The sequence below is a fragment of the Labrus mixtus genome, chromosome 20, assembly GCF_963584025.1.
Source record: "Labrus mixtus chromosome 20, fLabMix1.1, whole genome shotgun sequence".
NCBI lineage: Eukaryota > Metazoa > Chordata > Actinopteri > Labriformes > Labridae > Labrus > Labrus mixtus.
In genome coordinates this window covers 19,902,032-19,922,868 of record NC_083631.1, presented here as the reverse complement: position 1 = coordinate 19,922,868, position 20,837 = coordinate 19,902,032, and the positions used below count along the sequence as shown (strand labels likewise).

The 20,837-nt window shown below is 41.6% G+C and overlaps 1 protein-coding gene across 4 annotated transcripts in view; it reads left to right on the top strand.

Annotated features, from left to right (window-relative positions):
* The first annotated feature begins 3,304 nt into the window (after nucleotides 1-3,304).
* Nucleotides 3,305-20,837, top strand: part of slc1a9 (solute carrier family 1 member 9) — a 36,466-nt gene continuing 18,933 nt past the window's right edge. For 2 of the 4 annotated variants that reach the window (XM_061065843.1, XM_061065839.1), the window contains exons 1-4: nucleotides 8,423-8,611; nucleotides 17,004-17,162; nucleotides 17,374-17,526; nucleotides 17,957-18,210. In XM_061065843.1, coding sequence (XP_060921826.1) covers nucleotides 8,590-8,611; nucleotides 17,004-17,162; nucleotides 17,374-17,526; nucleotides 17,957-18,210 — 588 coding nt within the window. In that variant the 5' untranslated portion in view covers nucleotides 8,423-8,589. Of the gene's footprint in view, nucleotides 3,446-8,422; nucleotides 8,612-15,261; nucleotides 15,420-17,003; nucleotides 17,163-17,373; nucleotides 17,527-17,956; nucleotides 18,211-20,837 lie in introns of those variants that run through there. The other 2 variants (XM_061065841.1, XM_061065842.1) reach the window with 2 other exon arrangements.

Here is a 20,837-nt window from a genome sequence, read left to right as displayed (position 1 = left end):
CATTTTTTTACCCCGACTTTACCTGGTATTCTTCCAGCCACACCTTGTAAAGTTTCCACATGATGTCAGTAGTAGCAGAAATATTCGACAAGATTCCCCATGAGCGTGCGGGTGGTGTTCGATGGCGTTTACATCCTGTAACCCGGTGGGAAACTGGAGCGATCCTCCTGCATGTAGTGAAGCTGCTTCAGACTTTCCCCTGCTCACCAGCATGTATTCACCACTCTTTCTTTTAAACTGTGAATAAGTCAAAGAACACGTAGCGTCGATGTAGGCACAAACTGTCATCTGACTCTGTTAACTCATCCACCATCTCCAGTATGTCCTTTTTATGTTTCCCGCTTCGGGGTCCATATGTGAACATGGCTAGTCAGGAAGATGTAGTGGGAGGCATGTCTGAATCATTTTTTAGAAAGTTTGAGCAGTGCATGTGCGAAAAAGCATTTTTTTTGGCATCCCCTGCTGCGCCACTTTAGCCCTATTAGCCCCCCCGACTTCCCGACGGACACGTTTGGCACAGGTGCAGGTTTGTGCAGATACAGCAGCCCGAGCCTGAAATTACATTTCACAGCTTGCGAAAAAGGTCAATGAGGATGACGGGGTTTGGGAGCCCTAACCACACGTGTAAACATACAAACAAAGCACATGCTTGCCAAGGAAAAGAACACACACACACACACTTAACACACACAGAAACGTACCCTCTGACAAACAAACAACACATGCGCCTACAAGTCTTCTTTCCTGCGTGAAACTGAAATTAGTGTTAGGAATGTTCACCTTCGGGAAAAGCAATTGGGAGGGAGAGGGAATGTGAGAGCATCCGAGCAGCACAGCCCTCATTAGGGGGAATCCAGGTCTTAGTTCTGTAATTCTGTGTAATGCGTAATGAGAAACAGGTTGGAATGGGGCGCAAAACGCAGACGGGCGCTTGTGTTGCATTATTTGGCGGTCTGCCCCCTCCCTCCCCGCCGATCCCAGTCTGTCTGTTTAGATTGTGTGTAACATGTGATGTCCGTCCTCGTCAGTTTATGAAACGGCCTCAGACCCCGACACACAGCCGTCGCCGTATGCACACACTCTGCATGTCCTGTTTACATCGTCTGGCCTTCTCCTCTTACAGCAGCCTGCTCCCTCTCTCTCTCTCTCTCTCTCTCTCTCTCTCTCTCTCTCTCTCTCCCCGGATCACCTCTCAATCACTCCTCCTCGCCTCCTTATCTGTCCCTCGTCAGTGTCTCCTTACACGACTCGGTCCACCTACAGCGGCTACACTTTCATTCTCTTGCCACTTGCAGTCTGGCCTTCCCCTGGATTAGACATGCAGCCTAAATAGTGAATGATCTATTTACGGTTACGTCTTCCTTCCCCCGCCAACATGATCCACGCCTCTTTTTCTTTTCTGCAGTGTTTTTTTTTTTTTTTGCACCCCGCTGTCCTCCCTCACCCCTAAACATCCCCCTCTCCCACCTCCTTCCATTAGCCCTGTTTTGTCCCTTTTTCTTGCCAGAGGAAAAATGTTACACATTGTAAACTTAACTCAGCGTACAACACCCCGCAGGATTAGATTTCAGAAGCAGACTTTGTGTTTGAACTGCTCTGGCAATTAGCAGAGGATAGACTTACAGCGCACCCACTGCACAATGGAGGCACAGGCCCCGTTGTGCGAGCCCCTGTTCCCATCCCGCACCCTCTCCATCTGTCACTCCAGAGGGACTGTGTGTGTCTGCGACAGTGCGGGACAGTGTGTGGCTCTGTGCACGGCCGTGTGTGTTTGAATTGCTCTGCGTAAGCTTGCGTGAATATATGAACTGAATTCAGTAGCGGTGTAAAGAACACGTCATGCACTGGCACTTGTAGCATGATGTTTTGTGATTCTAATTATCGTTTAAAAAAGAACGACATGCAATAATTACATTTCAACAGCAATCCATTCAAATATTTACTCATTTGCCCAAATTGCAAAAAAGTATGAATTTTGGATATAACAGTGTCAGTGATAAATAAAAAATCTGGATTAAAGATAGATACATTGATGGAGGTCCGAGTCATATCGTTGCATTAAAGAGTTAATTTAGTTTACTCATATGTTTTGCTTATTGTGGCATGTTCTTTACTATATAAACTGTACAAATTAGAAAAAGCAAATTGAAGTTAAATCACTGTGTTTTGCAGTATCAATCAATCGATCGATCTTTATTTGTACACCGTGTCGACCGTCAATCGCTTCAGCCGGGGAGTGATGTAGGTAACCATGGGGACACAAAGGAGGGAGCCCTCTTCAGGATGGACAGACACACAGTTTGGACAATCAGGATGATAAAACATGCATGGAGAATACGGATGCTGGAGGATGTAGACACCAAAGGGACCTGAAGTTCTCCCCACAATAGAGTCCTGGGAGAGGACAGAGAAATTACAAAATTCACCATCAACACAGATTCGACGAGGCGGCTGGAAAGAGAAAGAGAGAAGATTATAAGGATAGGAACCTCTTGGTGGATGAATATAAAAAAACATTTGAAAATGCAGTTTTTACTCACATGGAGAAGAATATGGTTTAATTGAGAATAAGTCTGAACCAGCCACGATGCCTGAAGTGATCAAATATGGAATTGAGAGGTGAGAAAATGTAGTTTGCAGTTTGGCATCCTCAGGAGAGTCAGCCTGTCTGATGTCTGCAAAGTCACGTCGTTGCACAACGTCAGATTTGATAGTTGAGAAGCTGCGCTCATAAATCAATCACGACCTCCTCATAAAGCTCAATAATAGGCCCACATTCTTCCTTCCGAGCATCTCTGGCATCATCTGGCATCTCTGGTATGACAAACCTGAAACTGCTCCGCTTCTTTTTACAGTATATTTCTAATTCTGTGGATTGATAAAGTGTCACGGTTCATGGAAACAGCCAGGTCACCGCATGTATGCTCAGTATGTGGCAGCTCCACCCTACGGGCCTCCCTGCACTTTGAGGCCTCGCTGACTGACACCGATACCTGTCAAAGGATCCCCGCTGAACTCGTTTCCTCACCCAGTGAAGTGTCGTAGCGCCCTCCTGTGGAAGGGAGGGTATTTGAAAGTCACTGTCCTCCTCTGTTAAGAGGATGCTTTTTTGCAAACTATTCCTTTAAAAAAAATAGTTTCACTTTTTAATTCTGCTCCCAGTTTGCTTTCAATAAGGCAGTAAAATATGCATGTGATGGAGAGGCAGTGAGTGAATGAGGGAGGGAAAAAAAAGGGAGGGAGGGATGTTGTGACAGGGGGCGGGGGGGGGGGGGGGGGGGGGGGGGGGCTCAGAGCACCAAGCTGTTGTATTAATCTGCAAATTTTCTCAGATGACGCAAAGACCGTGACTTCGCCTCCCTCTTCATCTCCACGTCCCTCCTCTCGGCCCGTCTCTCTCCCGATGCCTCGCTCTTGTCGGATGGGAGACAGCGACGCGCAGCAGGTAAGCGTGGTTTCCTCCTTGTTGTCGTCTCTCCCCTCCGTGTCCTCCCATTCATACACTGCAGACAAACTTTCATGTGAGACGTCTCCACACTGCTTTTGTTTTTTGTTTTATTAATGTTCAGTCATTTATTAGTATTTGTATGATGTGTCATTTCTGGTGAGATTGATTTTTAAGATTTTTGCCTTTGGAGTAAGCAGTTAGTAAATTCATTTTGTTCTGCAAAGTTACCTGCCAAGGTGATTTCCACTTTTTTTTTTTTTTTAAATCTGCTTGTTTCATCGTGTGGGACCTGTTATATCCTACGACTTATCAGCGTTGGTTTTGGGCTCTGCAGCGGTAGAGAAATTGCGATGGCGGCTCAAAAAGGGAAGAAAGAAGAGGAGAAAGAGAAAGTTTATAAATAACACAGCTTTACAAGGGTGAAGAGAGCAGATGTGATAGACAGTCTGTGCTTAAGGAGTTCAAACAACAGATTAATACACTCAGATTATCGTCCAAGAGGAGAGGAGGAGGGGGGGGGGGGCATGTGTTTAACATGTGTGGACCCACACACAGATGCAGACAGGATCCAGCACACACACACACACACACACACACACAAGTTCAACTGTTTTCTCTCACTCACACTCCATGTCTGAAATAAAGACAAACCCATTCCCTGAAGGTTTCTGGATGCATTTCCCTCTCTGTATTTCTTGCCAGACATCCATTTAGTGCCAAAATGTTTGAGTCAATTTGCTCCTTAATTATTCAAACAAATTATTTTTTTTGTTTATTGATTCAGTCATTTATCTAGAAAAAGTGACTAAGTCTGATGGATCCCGATTTTAAAGTAAACATTTGTGTTAACTGGAGATTTATATACAAATGGTTAAACAGATGTGTATTCCCTTTAAGACACTATTCAGTCCTTTAAAACAGTAGTTCCAGACTTTCTTTCCTTGTCCCCCACCTACTTACATAGGTGTAAGAAAATGTGAGACCCCCCCCCCCACCAAGACCCACAAAAAAGTGGGTACATTGCTGTCAATATGTAAATGTTTTCATTGATAAAACGCCAACAGAAAATGCCTGAACACACTTCTTCTTACCAAAAGACCGTAGTTTAAACTTTCCAGTCGGTGTGTGGTGTCATGATTTGAGTTAGAATGTGCATATCACATTTTGACAAACTCAGAGCAGCCCCCTTAGAGGGTCCTGGACCCCAGGTTGAGAACCAAAGATTTCAAACTGAAACCAGTCATTCATCTTTTTCTGTCAAGTAAATTTAATCTAACTGAAAATTACAAATACTGAATTATACATTCCACAAACATAATTATACATTTGCTCAATGTAAAATGTTACGTATAATCAATTCTAAAATAAGTATTACATCTAATCCTCCATGTGTTTGGAATGATCGTTGAACAATTCTCATGGACAGAAATTTTAAATAATTTCAAGTACGTTGTAAAAATCTTGACCTTCAGCAACACTTTTCAAACGCTGCGTTGCTTTTTCATCTGCTTGCTGTCATCTGATCATAGCGTGAAAGTAACGGATACAATGGTGTCACCCATTTAAGTCTCAAAGCCTCAAGTTCTGCTCAGTAGGCAGTCACCATGTTAGCTCCATAATTGGAGGAGAAGGTGGTGTCGGAGCAGTGAGGGGTTAGCAAACATTGTCTTATTAAACCAGTACAGTTGACATGGCTATTTCATTAGCTGGTCAATGAGCTTGTTGTGTTTCCCACAGAGTGAGATTCATATTGGTCACCGACTATAGTTGTTTATTCAACAGACTGAAGACGTTAACAGAGTCTTGGGAATGTAGCTAACTTGCTGCTTGATGCCCCAAATATCTGGTCGAAACAAATCTCTGTGCCAGGCTGTAAATGTGTTTATTTCTGGTCTGGAACGATTTGGGGACGTATGGTTCTTCGTTAGATTTTAGAGCGAGCCGTAAGTGTAGACTCAAAGAACTGCATTGTTTTTGCACTTCTGCATTGGCTTCCATTTTCAACACTTGAGGTTGCAGGTCGTCTGAACATTGATATTTTTGTTTTTCTTTGAATTTGCAATTGATAGGTTGTTTCAACAGTTTAATTCTTCAATGTAATTTCTCTTTGGACTGGCATCACCAGATCAGTGCACAAATACTGACTAACAAAACCTTCCTAGGCTAGGCTGCTATAGTCACAAAATTTAATTTACTCAAGCTCTACCTCTACCTAATAGACTTTTGGTTTAGCGAGACATCATTACACTTACCAAATGTACATACTGAGAAGAACTGCCGTCAAGTTTGGTGCTTAAAACCCCTTTGGCCCGCCCATTATTAGATTGAATTTTGTGATTTGTCCAATGAAAAAGACCTATTGGAAATCAGTCAGAAAAGTCTTGAGCCGTGTGCCTCTGAGATAACCATGAAATCACAAATTCCACTGGTTCCCAAGCCAGCCAGTTTGTTTTTCTTTCTTCTGCCTCAGACATTATTATTTGCACTTGTAGCAGATACCCAAACAGACAGTACCCTGCTTTAAAAAGAAAAGTTAGGGAGCAAGTTGTGTTGGGTTGGCCATTACTAGACGATTGAATCACGTCAATTCTTGAGAGCAAGGTGAATATTTTAAGGCATCAACACCCGTGATACTACTAACAAGGGCTTTAATCAGTGGGAAATAGGCACATGACTATTTTGTTATCTTATTGAGCAAAATATGGTGGCCATAACTTGTTGACTTGAGTCCTTTCACGGTTATTATATTACATTCTTAAAAGTCATCGCTCAAGTTAAATAATGATCACCCATGTAATTGATAATATTTGTCTTTAAATAAACATGTAACTGCTGTAGAGCCACTACAGTCTGAGTGCTGTGATCTGTTCCCTGCTTTAAGTCAAAGTAGAGCCACATATACCTTGCAGGGCTGTACATTTTCCTGGTAAGACAATTATTGACTCATGCATGTTCACTTCCAAAACAGAGTGCTGTCACATGTGATTGATGCTGACCTTTAGCGAGAGGGTTAATACACACATGTTCATACTACTGCTGTAGAGATCTGCTAAAGCCATGAACCAGACACGAGTTTAATGGCAGTTGTGCATATGTTGAAGGAATTAGGAAACCCAGCTGTATGTGTCTGTATGTGTGACTGAGAGAAAAGAGACAGAATCTTCTTCTGAGCCAAAACTAGATATGTACTTGATATTAACACCTGATGATGATCATGAGCAATATGAAGTCACAATTTACCCTCTTTGGCTAGTATTAGTATAGCTCCAAAGCCAAGGAATCCCTATCAGGTCCCATGTTATTAAAGCAGGAATACACATGTTTACAGCCTGTGTCAAAAGCTTATTTATCTATTGGAATAAACTCATTCCAAGTAGAAGTAACTCATACATTTTTTATTATATTAAGGATACAAGTTTTACATAGCTTTGCATTGTTGAAGGCTGAGTTGACTGACAGGTGTATGTTTAATGCATTGTAGCTGTTTTCCAGGAGTCTAAAGACCTGCTTTCCTTGCACCTCTTTGTCTGTAACAAGCTTGACCTAAAGTTCGGTAGAGTCAGAATTTCAATGGCGAATTTCATATGGCGACCTCCATCGTTTCCAATCAACAGAAACCATCGAAGACTTCATATTAGGAGAGTGGACAGCAAAGACTTCTGATAACTACAATAGTCTGTGATCTGTTATTTTCATCTCGTATACCTGATATGTAATTCAGATTACTGTTATTCATAAGTTGGATCCCGTTCCATTACAAACATTTATGGGTTCATCCTTTGGCCCTGCTTCACTCTTCAACAAAAACTAATGAGAATTAAGCCAGTAGTTTTTCATAATCCTGCTGACAAGCAGAAACAAACAGCATCACAAACCTAAACCCTTTGGCAGAGTTAATAAAGGCTCAGGAACATTTGCAAATGATGTAAGCTGTGTCGACAACAAAGAAGTAAAGTCTTTGAAAAAAGAAATAGTATCTGTAAATGGAGCCTCAATCAATTAGAAACGTAAATAGTTCTGGTGAAGAAATGTATGCATCAATTCTTATTTGGATTCATGCCTATCCATACTTGTGAAATATGACATACAAGGCATCATGTAGGACAGCACTGTAGTGCAGCAATGACCATCCTCATATGCCTCCGTAGTATGAGAGGAGGACGGAGCGGGGGGGAGAGGGGATTATATCTCGATCCCTTTGCAAAGCTCACACCAAACAATCAACCATTGGATATAATCCTCTGAGACACACAGACATCCGCACACAGTTACAGACTGACACACACAAACTGCAACACGGACACCCTTTAAATAACATATTTCAAAAGACACAGTTCCTCAGGTTTAATATTAACCTTTAAATATAATCATTTTTTTAAACCTCAAGATGAATTAGTAGTTAATTTTAAATAGATTTTGTCGTATTGTTGTTATCAAATTAAAGTCGGTTAACTGTTCAATATTACAAAAACCTGAATTTATGTGTCAACTAACAATCATTTTCATCCATTAATGCCAATATAATAAATTGGTTATTAAATAAAACACCAAAAATTGTATAAAGTATCCAACACAATGTCGTTTCCCAAGGTGACAACTGAATTTACTTTTTCGTAAAAGAAAAATCCTGATTCACACAATAAGTTATTCTTAGTAGTACAATGTAAAAGATAACAACAGATCACTAATGTATGTTAATTGATGTTGACTTGATCTCTTATGGCTATGAACTGTAAATAAATATACTGTAACTACATTCTCATTTGATAGCAAAGCTCTTGAGTTGTAATGTACAGTAATGGTAAAGATCAGAGGCAGGCGGACAGATTGCAAAGGGTGGGGGAAGTTATTACTGTATGTATAGCCAATGTACATCTGTTTGATCTCTTCAACCAGCCTCAGTCATTGGCTGGAAACCTGGTCGGCTCATTTATGTGGAAGACTGTAAGTCAAGTGAGGGTCTGCACTGAGGAGCCTGGGACAGCTAGACACAATCTCATACCGATGTAGTTCGTCGTGTCCTACTCCGATGGTCTGTGCACCTTTTATCAGCAGCAGCTTGGGCTCATTCACAGCAATCAAAGCCTGCTCTTCTGGGAGATTAACTCATTCTGTTATCGTGGTCCATCGTCCTGGAAACCATGACGATTAAGAAGATGTGTTGTAAGTACAAGGCTGCATGTGGAGACTGATTATGATTGTTATCATGCACTGTGAAGGTCCTCATGACACATTTGATGGACTTGGAGAATATTTAGATTGGGACCCTGATGTTTATCTAGTCCCCATTACTTGAAACCCCCAAACAGTTTGAGGCTCTAATTCTCGCCGCTGCATTTGGCCTCTAGGGCGCACAAACATTTTCGCCGCCAATCCGTACCAGCAGGAGTTACGTCCTTGTTTCTTTGCTCATAGCTTGACTCACTTTGAAGTCCACCTTCACTTTTGTGATTCAGCTCTCATCACTAACATGTGTTCTGTCTCAAAGACGTTGCTTCCCCTTCAAAGGGGAATGCCTCCTGGTCCGCAGCCCACCTGGCAGAGTTCTAATACCTGTGTCATGTTGCTTCGAAATCCAGGATTTACTGTAAGCTGCCCGACCAAACAGTTTGAACCGGCTGACTTGACTTGCTGTGTTTTATTAGGGATGCTAATGTAACCCAAGGTTTCAGTTTTTGGATACTGAGCACAGATATGAATAAAGTATAAACTTCAATACAAACTTCAATCAAACCTCTATACTGCCAATGAGAGGAATTTCAGCTTGGACCAACGCATCAGAAGTTAGGTTCGCTCAGGAGAAAATGGATACCGACCAGACACAGGTGAAACAAGACACAGACACGGTATCATTTGAAAGGTAAGTACAATTTAGAACATTTATTCTCTTTTTTTTTTCACTTTAGTTGGTTTACGAGTTAGAACATTCCTTTTTTCCTCTCACAACACAGACAAACATTAGACAATATTCAACAATATGATCACAATAAAACCTTTGTTTTGATCTTTTTGGGGGGTCTTGGTCCTATTACTTAGTTTAAAGCTGTTTACTTTATGGTACTTTTGGTTTTATTATTATGTTTAGACCTTCTTAATACTAGTTTGTTTTGATTAATGTTTTAAATATTATGGGGGTTAGTTGATTTACTATTTTAGATCTTTTATTTTGAAACTAGGACTTTTATTTTGAAACCTAAATTTGTTCTACAATGGCATAAAGGAAACTTCACTGTAACCCCAAATATTTCTAGATCCCCAAATCACAAGATGGACAACAATAATTCTGCATGGTTCAAGTATGCACTACGAGTCAAATCATATGTTGACGCCGCAAGGTCAACCGACCCAAACGGCTGCAATGCTGATACAGGGTCATATAACCTTATGGATAAGTTGTTCCGCAGCAAACTTCGGAAAGATTCTCTCCCTGCGATAGGGGTCAAAAGGAACCAAGTAACCAGTACTGTCTGGCGCGAGGTCAAAGCCAAACTCAAGAAGGTCTTTGTTGATGCCAAATGTGATGGACAATGCCACGTCGATCCCGAATACATGATAGAACAAGCTGACATCGACAAAACAGTGAACTCCAGCACCTATTCGCAGCCATTCTTAACATGGGAGGGAATAAGGCGAGAACTGAGGCGGACTCAGCAACGATCCAATCAAGGACTCAGGTACCGTGAAGAGTGCGTTAGAGTTATCGGAGATCATAGACCTCATCAAGAAACTAATGTCACCGAAATTTACTGGATAATTGTTACACCAGTATTTTGTGTTCTGAAGCTGGGTAACAAAATACTGACATTGTCAAAGGAACAGGTGCTCATGATCACAGATGTCATAGAGTCGCGGCTGCGATTAGACACCATCCCACGGATAGTCAAACACAAAATGACTCCCTCATCAGATGAGCTCTTCAAGGTTATTGATCATCTTGATTCACTGTTCGAGCATCTTGGTAATGACTCCTACGGTATTCAAAAGTTAACCGAAGCCTTACCGCAAGCCCTTGTTATGGCTCACGACCCATTCAAACCGCATAAAAACTCATTCCTCAACTTTATCATCGATGAGATGCTCGGACAGTTTTTAGCAAACTCCGCTTGACGGTCAGGAGTGGGTTAAGAGGCTCTGTTCGCTAATGGTCCACGATTCTCCAGATAAGACCGCAGAGTACATGTGCTTATACCGGTTGTTAGGGCACCCGCACTTGAGTGCAATCAAAGCAGCTGCTAAGGTGAGAGAACACATGCATGCTCCCAAGATACTTGATCCAGTCGCAATCGGACAGGTATATGCGTTGTTTTGTGGAATTTATATCAGAACAGTAATGCATGGCCTTACATGGATATAGACAAAGAAAAATCCCCCTTCCTCTATATGAAGCGGCAGAGAAGGGAGTTACCATCCGATCAGGATTGTTTTAGCCATTGGATGGAGTTTAGTGATATTGAATGGAAGAAGAGCCAAGAGGTAATAGTGGATGAGGACCTGAGCATGTTCTTAAAAGACAAGGCAATATCTCCCCCAATGTCACATTGGGATTCTGTATTCAACCGGAGTGTTATGCCTTATGACCCTCCTTACTACCCAGGGACTAGAAGACTTGTTCAAAAGGTTCTAGACTCCCCAGACCTGGTGCTAGAAGATTATCTACAATATGTAGAGTCAGGGAAATATTTGTCTGACCCTGAATACTGCATGAGTTACTCCCTTAAAGAAAGGGAAGTTAACAGTACTGGAAGGATATTCGGAAAGATGACACACAATATGAGAGGCGCTCAAGTCCTTGGTGAGTCACTGATAGCTAATGGCATAGGGAAGTATTTCGAGAATCATGGCAAAGAGTGAGACAGATCTCCTTCGTAGCCTATATAAGATGTCGTGATCATCTGTTGGGAGAGACGTACCTGAGGGGGGATGACGAATACCATCCGGTATCAGGGTTCCTAACCACCGACATAAGCAAGTACTGTCTTAACCAGAGGGAAGAGATGCTAGCACCATTTGCTTATGCATTAGATAAGATATACGGGCTGAATAATTTCTTTAACTGGCACTGTAAGAGACAGAAACTTAGTGTGCCCTATGTTGCAGACCCTTTCTGCCCTCCTCTCCAGGACGAAAGAAGTGACTTACCTCCCGTTGATGACCCGATAACAGTAGCGTATCCAGCAGGATGCGTAGAAGGGTTGTGTCAGAAAATGTGGACCCTTGTCTCCATCGCTGCAATAAGACTAGCTAGGATCATGGCTTTAGTTCAGGGGGACAATCAGGTCATTGCAGTAACCCACAACTTCCATCCCAGTGTATCTATGCAAGAAAAGAAGCAGCAGATTTATTTGATGACACAAGCTTACGGAGAGCGACTCAAACTCGTCCTGAAGGGGCTGGGATTGGACCTCAAGCCACAAGAAACATTAGTGTCCTGCGAGCTGTTTGTTTATAGTAAGAGACTTTTCTACGCTGGGCGGCAGTTACCACAGAGTTTGAAGGCTGTAAGCCGCATATGTCTGCTGTCTGAAACAATCATGGATGATGTCAGAAGTGCCTGTTCAACCATCTTTTCAACGTCACATACGGTCTTCACCCTTTCGCGTACTGGACCACCTTGTATCACATGACTCTCACTGAGTTTGTGACGAGTCTCCTATGCAGAATAGATGATCCGGTGTCAGAACGCACAGTTATGAAGTACATGCTAGACTCAACGCTGATAATAGCCGCATTTCTTGTTCCGGCTCAGGTGGGAGGGTTCCAGTATGGGCTTCATTCTAAGGCGATCCTCCGTAACACCGGAGACCCTCTTGTGAATGCGATTGCAGACCTCAAGAGGCTGGTGAAGGCCACACTGTTTAGCCCAACGATACTCAGCTGCTTGGGCACCCAGATGTTTTTGGGGATCTGATCATTGTGATGGATCATCATGTCTTCTTTGCCGCCAGGAGCATTTTTGCACAGCGAGGATCGTCTTTGGCCAAATCCGTGATCAGGTGGGCTGTTCTTTACTTCTGTGGATCATTCCCTAGACTCCTCTCGGAAACAGCTCACTACTTCATCATTGAGCTCGGTGATCTATCACAAAAGACAGATGAGCTGATAAAATCTGAGAAGCGATACAGCTGCCTTGCTGAGGGATCTCTCTCAGATATTGCAGGGAGGAGCGGGTCCCTCCAAGAGAAGATCAACCTGCTTGATTCCAAGACCACGCACATGCTCCACCCTCCAAATCTTCAGATGCTCGGCCCTGTATGCTGTATGTCCTGCTCATCTATGACAAAGGACTCAGATGAAATACAATGTAAAACACATTGTATGCCACATTCTTCAATAAACAAATTTAACACCAAATCATTTGTCATCTTATTCAGATTAACCTATATTTAATAGTTAGCTTGACCATTAGATTACAGCGCTTGTACGCTCATTCATAACCATATGTATACAATAATTTTTTTCTGTGATCAGCGCCACTTGAACATACTCTTACGCCACATACGCCAAAACCACAGCCCGCACGCAGCCTGTTACCTCCAGTCACAGCATATCAAAGCCGCTCTGACGAACGTTCCACTCACGAGCTAACAAACTAACTAGCGGTAGCTAACGTTAGCATTTATTTCGCTCACACACATTACTATCAAGTCTTAAATTAAATTTGACTTACCAAGGGTTTAGTTAAACGAACGGTGCTCTTTGGAACACGTAACACGTAACAAGGAACACAAATCACTTCAACAACTTTTTCTCATGGAAGGTAACTCCACGCAGCCACCGTCACTCCGTCTCGTTCCAAAGAGAACTACTCTCGGAGATTCTGCTCAGACACGGAGAAACGTGGGCGGGTCTTATTTTAGATTGGCTAATTTAGTCAACATGACATTAAGATTGACAGGTGGGTTGACCGATCACATATGTTTATTAGCATTTAATACACAAAACAGTATTTAACAAAGCACTTTTCTTATATTAAAGCTGTCGTTTTACAGATAATTTTAGTTTAATTGTCTAATTAATAATAACTGTTTTGTTAAAAGTTACATCAATTAATTACATTATTTTCAATATTTAAATAATAAAAGTGAGAAGATAACGGCACTAGTAACCCTGGGTTACACTAAGCTGTAATATGATGCAACAAGCATACGTATGGCAGTCAGTACTCTTCTGGCTGGCGCTTAGATAGTCTGATTGGCATCTGTTTCTGAAAAGTACTTGGTAAGTACTTTTCAGGCAAGCCATGAAAAACGAAGGAGTGAAATTCAGCCTTTACACGGTTGTAAAAAGTATCCGTTTTCCACAGTTTGACGGAGCCACCAAGGCAGTCCAGTAAGAGCCAGTTCCTAGAGGCCAGCTATGTTTTGTCTCAAGGCAGCTCTTACATTTCCTGGAGCAGGAAAATAATCTGTCTGTTGCAGAAGGAAGTCAGATTTTCCGAGCGGCTTCAGGTCCTTGAGTGTGTCCTAGCAGCTTATACTCCTCAGCGCCGCCCTCCTCCCAGGACACATGCTGTTGCTTCATTATGTCAGGGACTCCATCTGACCTGCTCAAGGAAAAAAAGGTTTAATTTTCCAACTTTTACTGCTAGCAATGATGAAAAACATCCCTATTCTTATCTCCGATACGTGTAACCAGGGCTTAGTTTTTCTTATACATGTGAAGTCGTAAATTCATGACCTTTTCTTTTTTTGAATACACAAGTGCAATGCCTATTCTCAGCAGATCTGTCCAGACAATGTTCCCATTGGGAATAGTCCAGCTGCTTGGATCTCTGCTTGCAGAGTTGTTAAGAACCTCTGTTTTATATATTCCTGAGATATACAAAGGACAGTCTTACAAACAGAGACAAAGATGCCTCCCTTAAAGTTAGGCCAAATGGAACAACATTTGTTATAATCACTCAAACATTAGAGTTGCACAAATCTGTTTGCGATAGTTAAGGATAAATTACAGTTGTAATAGAAGACCTCCTGCTAGCTTTTTAGTAGAGCCAACCATAAAATGGAAACAGAAAAGATGAGATAAATACAAATGAAATAAGAGGAATAAAAAGAAATAAAGTCAACGATGCAGGACAATTAAGACATGAAGACGTGTTTTCCACAGATTTTCTTTGCTTTGTTTGGTGAGAATTAATCAAAATTTTGGAAAACAGTTTTTTTTTTTGATTGGGATGCAAATGGTTGACTCTTTGGGTGGGTCATGACCATTTGGAACATGTCCTGCCCCCCTTTGGAACAAGCCGATTGTTTGGCTGCTCAACCTTGAGTGCTCAGCAATGTGACTGGCAAGCATGAGGTTAGTGTGATGAATGGTTGTCCAGGGAACTGGAAAGAAGTGATAGAAAAATGGACTGACTGAAGTTCCTTAATTGTTGGATGTCATTGTAGAATAACCTGAATTGCCCAAATTATTCCAAACCCCAGAAACTGGCTTTCAACCAAGCTTCTGGCCCACCCTACAAGGTTTCAGAACCTCATTGATCTAAAGAGAAAATGTCTTATCCTTTTTATAATAAAAACTACTAAACCTGGAGTTAACATTATTATTATAACATTGCCTATTAGATCACTTTCAATAGATTGAGGCTGTTATATCCCCCCTCCCCCTCCCCAGCTAGATTATAGACTGCTTTACAACTGAAGCATATGTGGTCGACTGACATTACCAAACAATGTTCATGCTAAGAATGACATAAGGATTGGAAAGAGGATTTGTGCAGACTACTGGCCGTTGAACAACCTCCCCCTCCTCTCCTGGGTGCTTCGTTCACTGAGGATTAATTCTTCGCAGTTGAAACTTATCAGGACATTCTCCGCCTACAAAATATACAATTTCAGACCACACTGGCAATCCGCCTTCATGTCTGGACTGGCGACTGTTGCGGCGACCCCGAGAGAGGCAGAGATATGGCGAGATAAAGTAGAAGATTAGAGAGTGGCGGTTTAAATTGTGAGAACAGACCAACGAGGTAACCTTCCTTTGTGTGTTCCCTCTTGAAAAGTGTGATTTAGTTTATGTGTTTAACTGTGTCCCCAGTGCTGCTCAGCTGATGGATGGTAATCATTTCTGATTGCAATTGTCTCACTGAGTCAGACTGTGTGTAAATGTGACATTGATACTTCTTGCAGAGATTTGGCATGGCTGCGCTTCTCTCCAGATGTGTTTATATAGGATTAATGTTTAGACATGATGGTGATGGGGTCTCTTCAGTTTTCTCTGCCGAGTAGATATGCGGTATGTGATACTGGACAGCGGACACATTCTTACTCGTTGACGCTTCCTTTTTGTTGAAGGTGAAGACTTTGTCTGGAACAAAATCTCATTGCTTCCAAATGATGGATGTTTATTGGAGAGTTTTTTTTGCCAAATTCAAGAATTGATGTCTTTTGCGAGGTTGTTAAATTCTTAAATGCTCTCAGACTGATGTGTACTTAATGTTGTCTCCCTTATTCTGCATTTACTTGTATCCTTTCATATTATAAAGCTTCTAAATAGCATTTGGACACACATAATGCAAGAATTTCATCCAATGCTAGCAATGTCTGTTATTGTGTGTTGTCAAATGATATGCAAACAACACAATACGATGAATCTTAATGATATTAGTACTACAATGAATTCATATCTAATGCCACATTGATGCTCAGATTTAGTATTTTCCCAAATGTTTGATAGATTTTCATCAACATGAGTACAGATACCTAATGCCAATAAGGAGAATACAAGATATTGTATTGATCCTCTGGCTGGTCGTTTAGTTTAACCAGAGAGAAAATGTTGAAAATATCCATTGGAATATCTCAATATCTATGAGGTGCATTGACACCAAGTTGTCACATACAGTTATTTATCATTACTTGCCGATCTCCAGCCTGTTAGTATTCTCAATGTGTTTGTCTGCTGATGTTAGCATTTAGCTTAAAGCACCACTGTCTATAAGGACAGCTTCAGAAGGCTACTTACCTTGCTGTAGATTCTCAGTCCCATTCTGTCCTGTACTTGTCCAGCATGGATTTAACCAACATCTATCTTCCACTCAATCTATATCTATTACTCTATCAGCAACTACATTGGGTGCTGATGTATTTGGATTCTTGTGGTTTCTGTTTAGTTTTTTTCCATTTTGTGAATGATTATAGATTACATCTCTCAAGATGTTTCTTCATTCTTCATCCTTTTTAGCGATCTCCTGCTGTGTTTGGGTTGCCTGCAGTTATGCTTCTTAACGTCACTAACTCAAACCAAATAGAAAAAAGGACATTCCTGGAGCGTGACTGAGTGGTGGGTAGCCCTGCTAGTCTCCAACCCCACTTTAGGAACAGAAGCAGCCACTCAACATGGCAACAATGTGAATTCTAACCAGCCACAGGAGAAGAATGCTTTGTTAAGATGGTCCTGTAACAATCTAGTGTGGCAAATCAGTGAATATCTAATTATGTTTTATTTACATTTTATTTGTAATAATATTGAATACTGTGCAGGCCTGCAAGTGCAGAATGATGCAGAAGAATATATCTCCCAGCAGTAAACCAATCTGTAACTGTCTCTACAGACAGGATGACAAACCAGTCGACAGCTAACCAGTCCAACACAAACAAGGTGAAGGAGAAAGAGGAAAGCCAGCGAGATGACAACACAGACGTCGCATATAAAGATGCAGGCCACTGCAGTCGGAACACCCACAACCTGCTGCTGGGCCTCACTGTTCTGGGTATGTAGGGGCTGGGAAACCCACGATGTATATCCTGTTTTCTGTGGTAAACGGCTGCAACCCGTTTTTACGTTTAGGGTGCAAGAGCTAGGTTGCTGTTGTTGTTTAATAGTATTAATATAAAGACAAGAGAAACATTTTAACAACCAAGGCTAGCATCAGTTTTTAGTATAAAGTACACTGTATGTTAAACACAAGCTCCCGTCCTCAGGTGTTGTTATGGGTGCGGTGTTTGGGATGCTGCTGCGGTACATGAAGGTGACGGACGGCAGCACCCTCACCATGGTTTCCTTCCCAGGAGACATCCTCATGAGGATGCTGAAGATGCTCATTCTGCCTCTAATCATCTCCAGCCTCATCACAGGTGTGCCACTACACACACATACACAGGACAGGAGTATGTACCAAATAAATGTGCAATAACCCAAGGACAATATGAACAGGTTTTGTTATTTAGGCTGACAGAGAACATATTTTCTTTCCACCTGAAGCATGTTGGTCGTTAGCCTCACTGCTTGCTTTTTTTCAGCTGTGTGGTAAAAGATGAGATACCTATTTAAAAATAATTCACGCCTATATTTCAGGGTAGGTTAGTTTTTGTGAAGAATGGGTTTGAATTTGGCTGAAACACATCAAAGAACATAACACATTTAAACACAATTTAACTTTAACTAACTATGCATGATATCCAGCTCACAATCTAACTTTTAAATCAGCATTCAGCCCCTTAGCTTTCTGAAGTGAGTAGTAAATTAGTCAATCTTAACACCGATCTGGCCTTCTGCCCCCCTTAGGGCTGGCTGGTCTGGATGCCCGCTCCAGTGGCAGGATGGGCAGCAGAGCCATGGTGTACTACATGTCCACTACCATTATTGCTGCCATCCTCGGGGTCATCCTGGTGATTGGAATCCACCCCGGGAACCCCAAACTGAGGTCGGGTGCGTCAAACTCAGCCCCGAAGAACCAGGAGGTCAGCAGTCTGGACGCCTTCTTGGACCTGCTCAGAAACCTTTTCCCTGAGAACCTGGTGCAGGCCTGCTTCCAACAGGTAACCTAAGCATCTAATACATACCTGTGTTTGTTTTTCCTCTTCATTTTTATTCACACTTAGAGGTTGAAGGCACCAAAATACAGATATAACTGAAAAAGGATAAATAACTCTTTATTTGGCTAATAACGGTGTGTTAGTAGAAACAAGTAATCAGTTTGTTTTCACACATCCAGCATGTGCATTTAACCAAATGCTAACTGATCTTCATTCAGGAAATAGCTTTATTATAATCATCACGATATCTGTATATTGGCTGTGTGGAGACATCAATTATATCATGTCGTTTGTCATCAACTAAAGATCACATTTTTATGGTCAAGAATGAACTTAAATACACATGAAGAGAAAGTCCCTTTGTCGCCTTAAAAGTGTATAAATCAGGACATCTATATTTGATATGACTCCCAACCAAATTTGGGTGAAGGTATGAACATTTTGATGAGAAAGAATTCCTTTGTGTTGATTGCTCTCTTGTAAAAAAAAAAAAAAAGTCTGGGAACCGCTGATGTAAAGCTCTGTAACAGCTACTGAATGGACCTTGAGGTGGAGTTTTTCACCAATGGTCAAAGTTGAAGTTCTTTCATTTTAAATTTTCACCAAATAATGACAAAGATCCCTGTCTGTGAACGAGGAAAGGTCAGAGTCACTCATCTGTTCAAGGTATTAACTGAGCGGTTTGACAAAATCAAAGCAGGACAGAGAGTTGTTAACGACTGATGTGATCTCAGGAGAGTTCAGTCGTCCTCCAAAGCCGAACATGATGTTTCCTACATGTGTGAGCGGTGAGTGAAAAAGGCCCAAAAGGCCAAGGCTGCTTTCTGTTGAAGAGAGAGCATCCTTTGAAGCGTAATTGCCAAGATTGAGTTGGTGGAAATAAAAGCTGAGCTCAAAAAAAATGAAAAATACATGTTCCTGAGGAAACAGGGAAACAATGAATCGATTCAGAATGAATAAATAAACATTGTTATTTTCCAAGTTATACACTAAATATTTGCAGGTTACAGCTTCTAGTATGCTAGCAATTTTACCGTTCTGTTTCTACAGTCCATTGCGTTTAAGTTTCTTTACTGATGGTCGGATAAAAGAAGCAACACAAGCTAAGCCCTCACTTCACAGAATTTGTCGTTTTTTTGGACATTTTTAAACAGGTAAAGGTCCGACGGCCCGCCCACAGGACAGTTGTTGTCTCTGGATGTGTTTTCCTTATCATCTCCAATATGTACACAACTGCTATTAACATTACTAATGCCACAAATTGCTAGGAAGATACAATTTGTGCGATTCTGACCGTCTATACAATTTAAAGATCCAACCACCACAGCAGCAACAATCTACGCATCTATCAGACCAATGACGAAAACACTCCGCCAAAATGATTGCATGATGACTCACCATTTGAAGATTTACTGAACTCAATCGGTCATAGTGCTCCAACAAAAACAGTCCAGCTGAATCAGAAAGGGTCCCCGCGATCCAAATCCAGTGAAAGATTTAATCCAGAACACATTAAATCCATAAAGATCCTTGGATTGCTTCATATTTTCCGCCTGCTGTCATGATTTTTCACAGTTTTGCTTTAATAACTAAAGTTATTGTATGAATTTCTTCACTTGGATTACATCAAATGATGGCTGCACTCTGACCTTTCGATTGACATCTCGTTTGGCCAATTACAAGCTTCCACTCACTGTTTCTAGCCTACAATAGCCAATGAGGTGGTGTCTGATGTTTCTTGCTGACAAACATCACTGAAGCTTGACCTCTTCGGTGGAGGTCATTAATATAAGATGTATGTTATGAGACACAGGTAGATACTGATGTTGGTTTAGATGAGAATAGGAAGTGGACGGCTACTGTTTATGCAACCTGGTCACTTTTAAGCGACTAATCCCGGACTCAATCATGATGTTTTTCCCTCTTCTCTCCGCTCTGTGAGTCTGAATGATGAGAAGTAGTTGTCTGTGTTGAGCTGGGTGAGGGTCGGCCCCTTCTGTTACTGCTAATCCCTTTACATCTGTAGTGCTACATCCCTGTTGTCCGCAGTGAGGCTTCAGCTTAAAGACTGCTGCTCTCTCTCCAACCTGCCGCTTTCTCTGCATTTTCCTTTTTTCTTTATAACTCTCTTCAAATCACTTTCCTGTCTGTTTTACTGTCTCCTTTGTTTGTACTCATCAGGGATTCATTGTAGTCATAAAAGGCATAATTGCTTTTGCAGGAAGGACTCGTTCTTACCCTTTCAACTCGCCTGTCTCTCTTTTCTTTCTCTTTGTTTGGAACTGCCAGTTCTCTGTTTTACCCTTTTTTAAACAAAACAAAAAATGACTTTAGGTCGGTGCTGCCAAGCTATTGTTGTTTACACACAGAATGAGTAACAATTATGGTTTCGCTTTGTGACTTAGAATCATGTAAATCAGCGTCCAAAATAAACAACCGCAGAGAGCCAAATGCGAGTAGATTTTCTGTTTGGGGACTAAATCTCAGAGTGCTATCGACCACATTGCTGGTAAATGTTTGTAACAAAATTCATGTAGTCATGTAGACAATGTTGACATGCTAAACGGGTCCTCGGCTACCCAGCTGCAACTGTGGCTAGCTAGCATTAGCATTAGGCTAACAAAACAGCC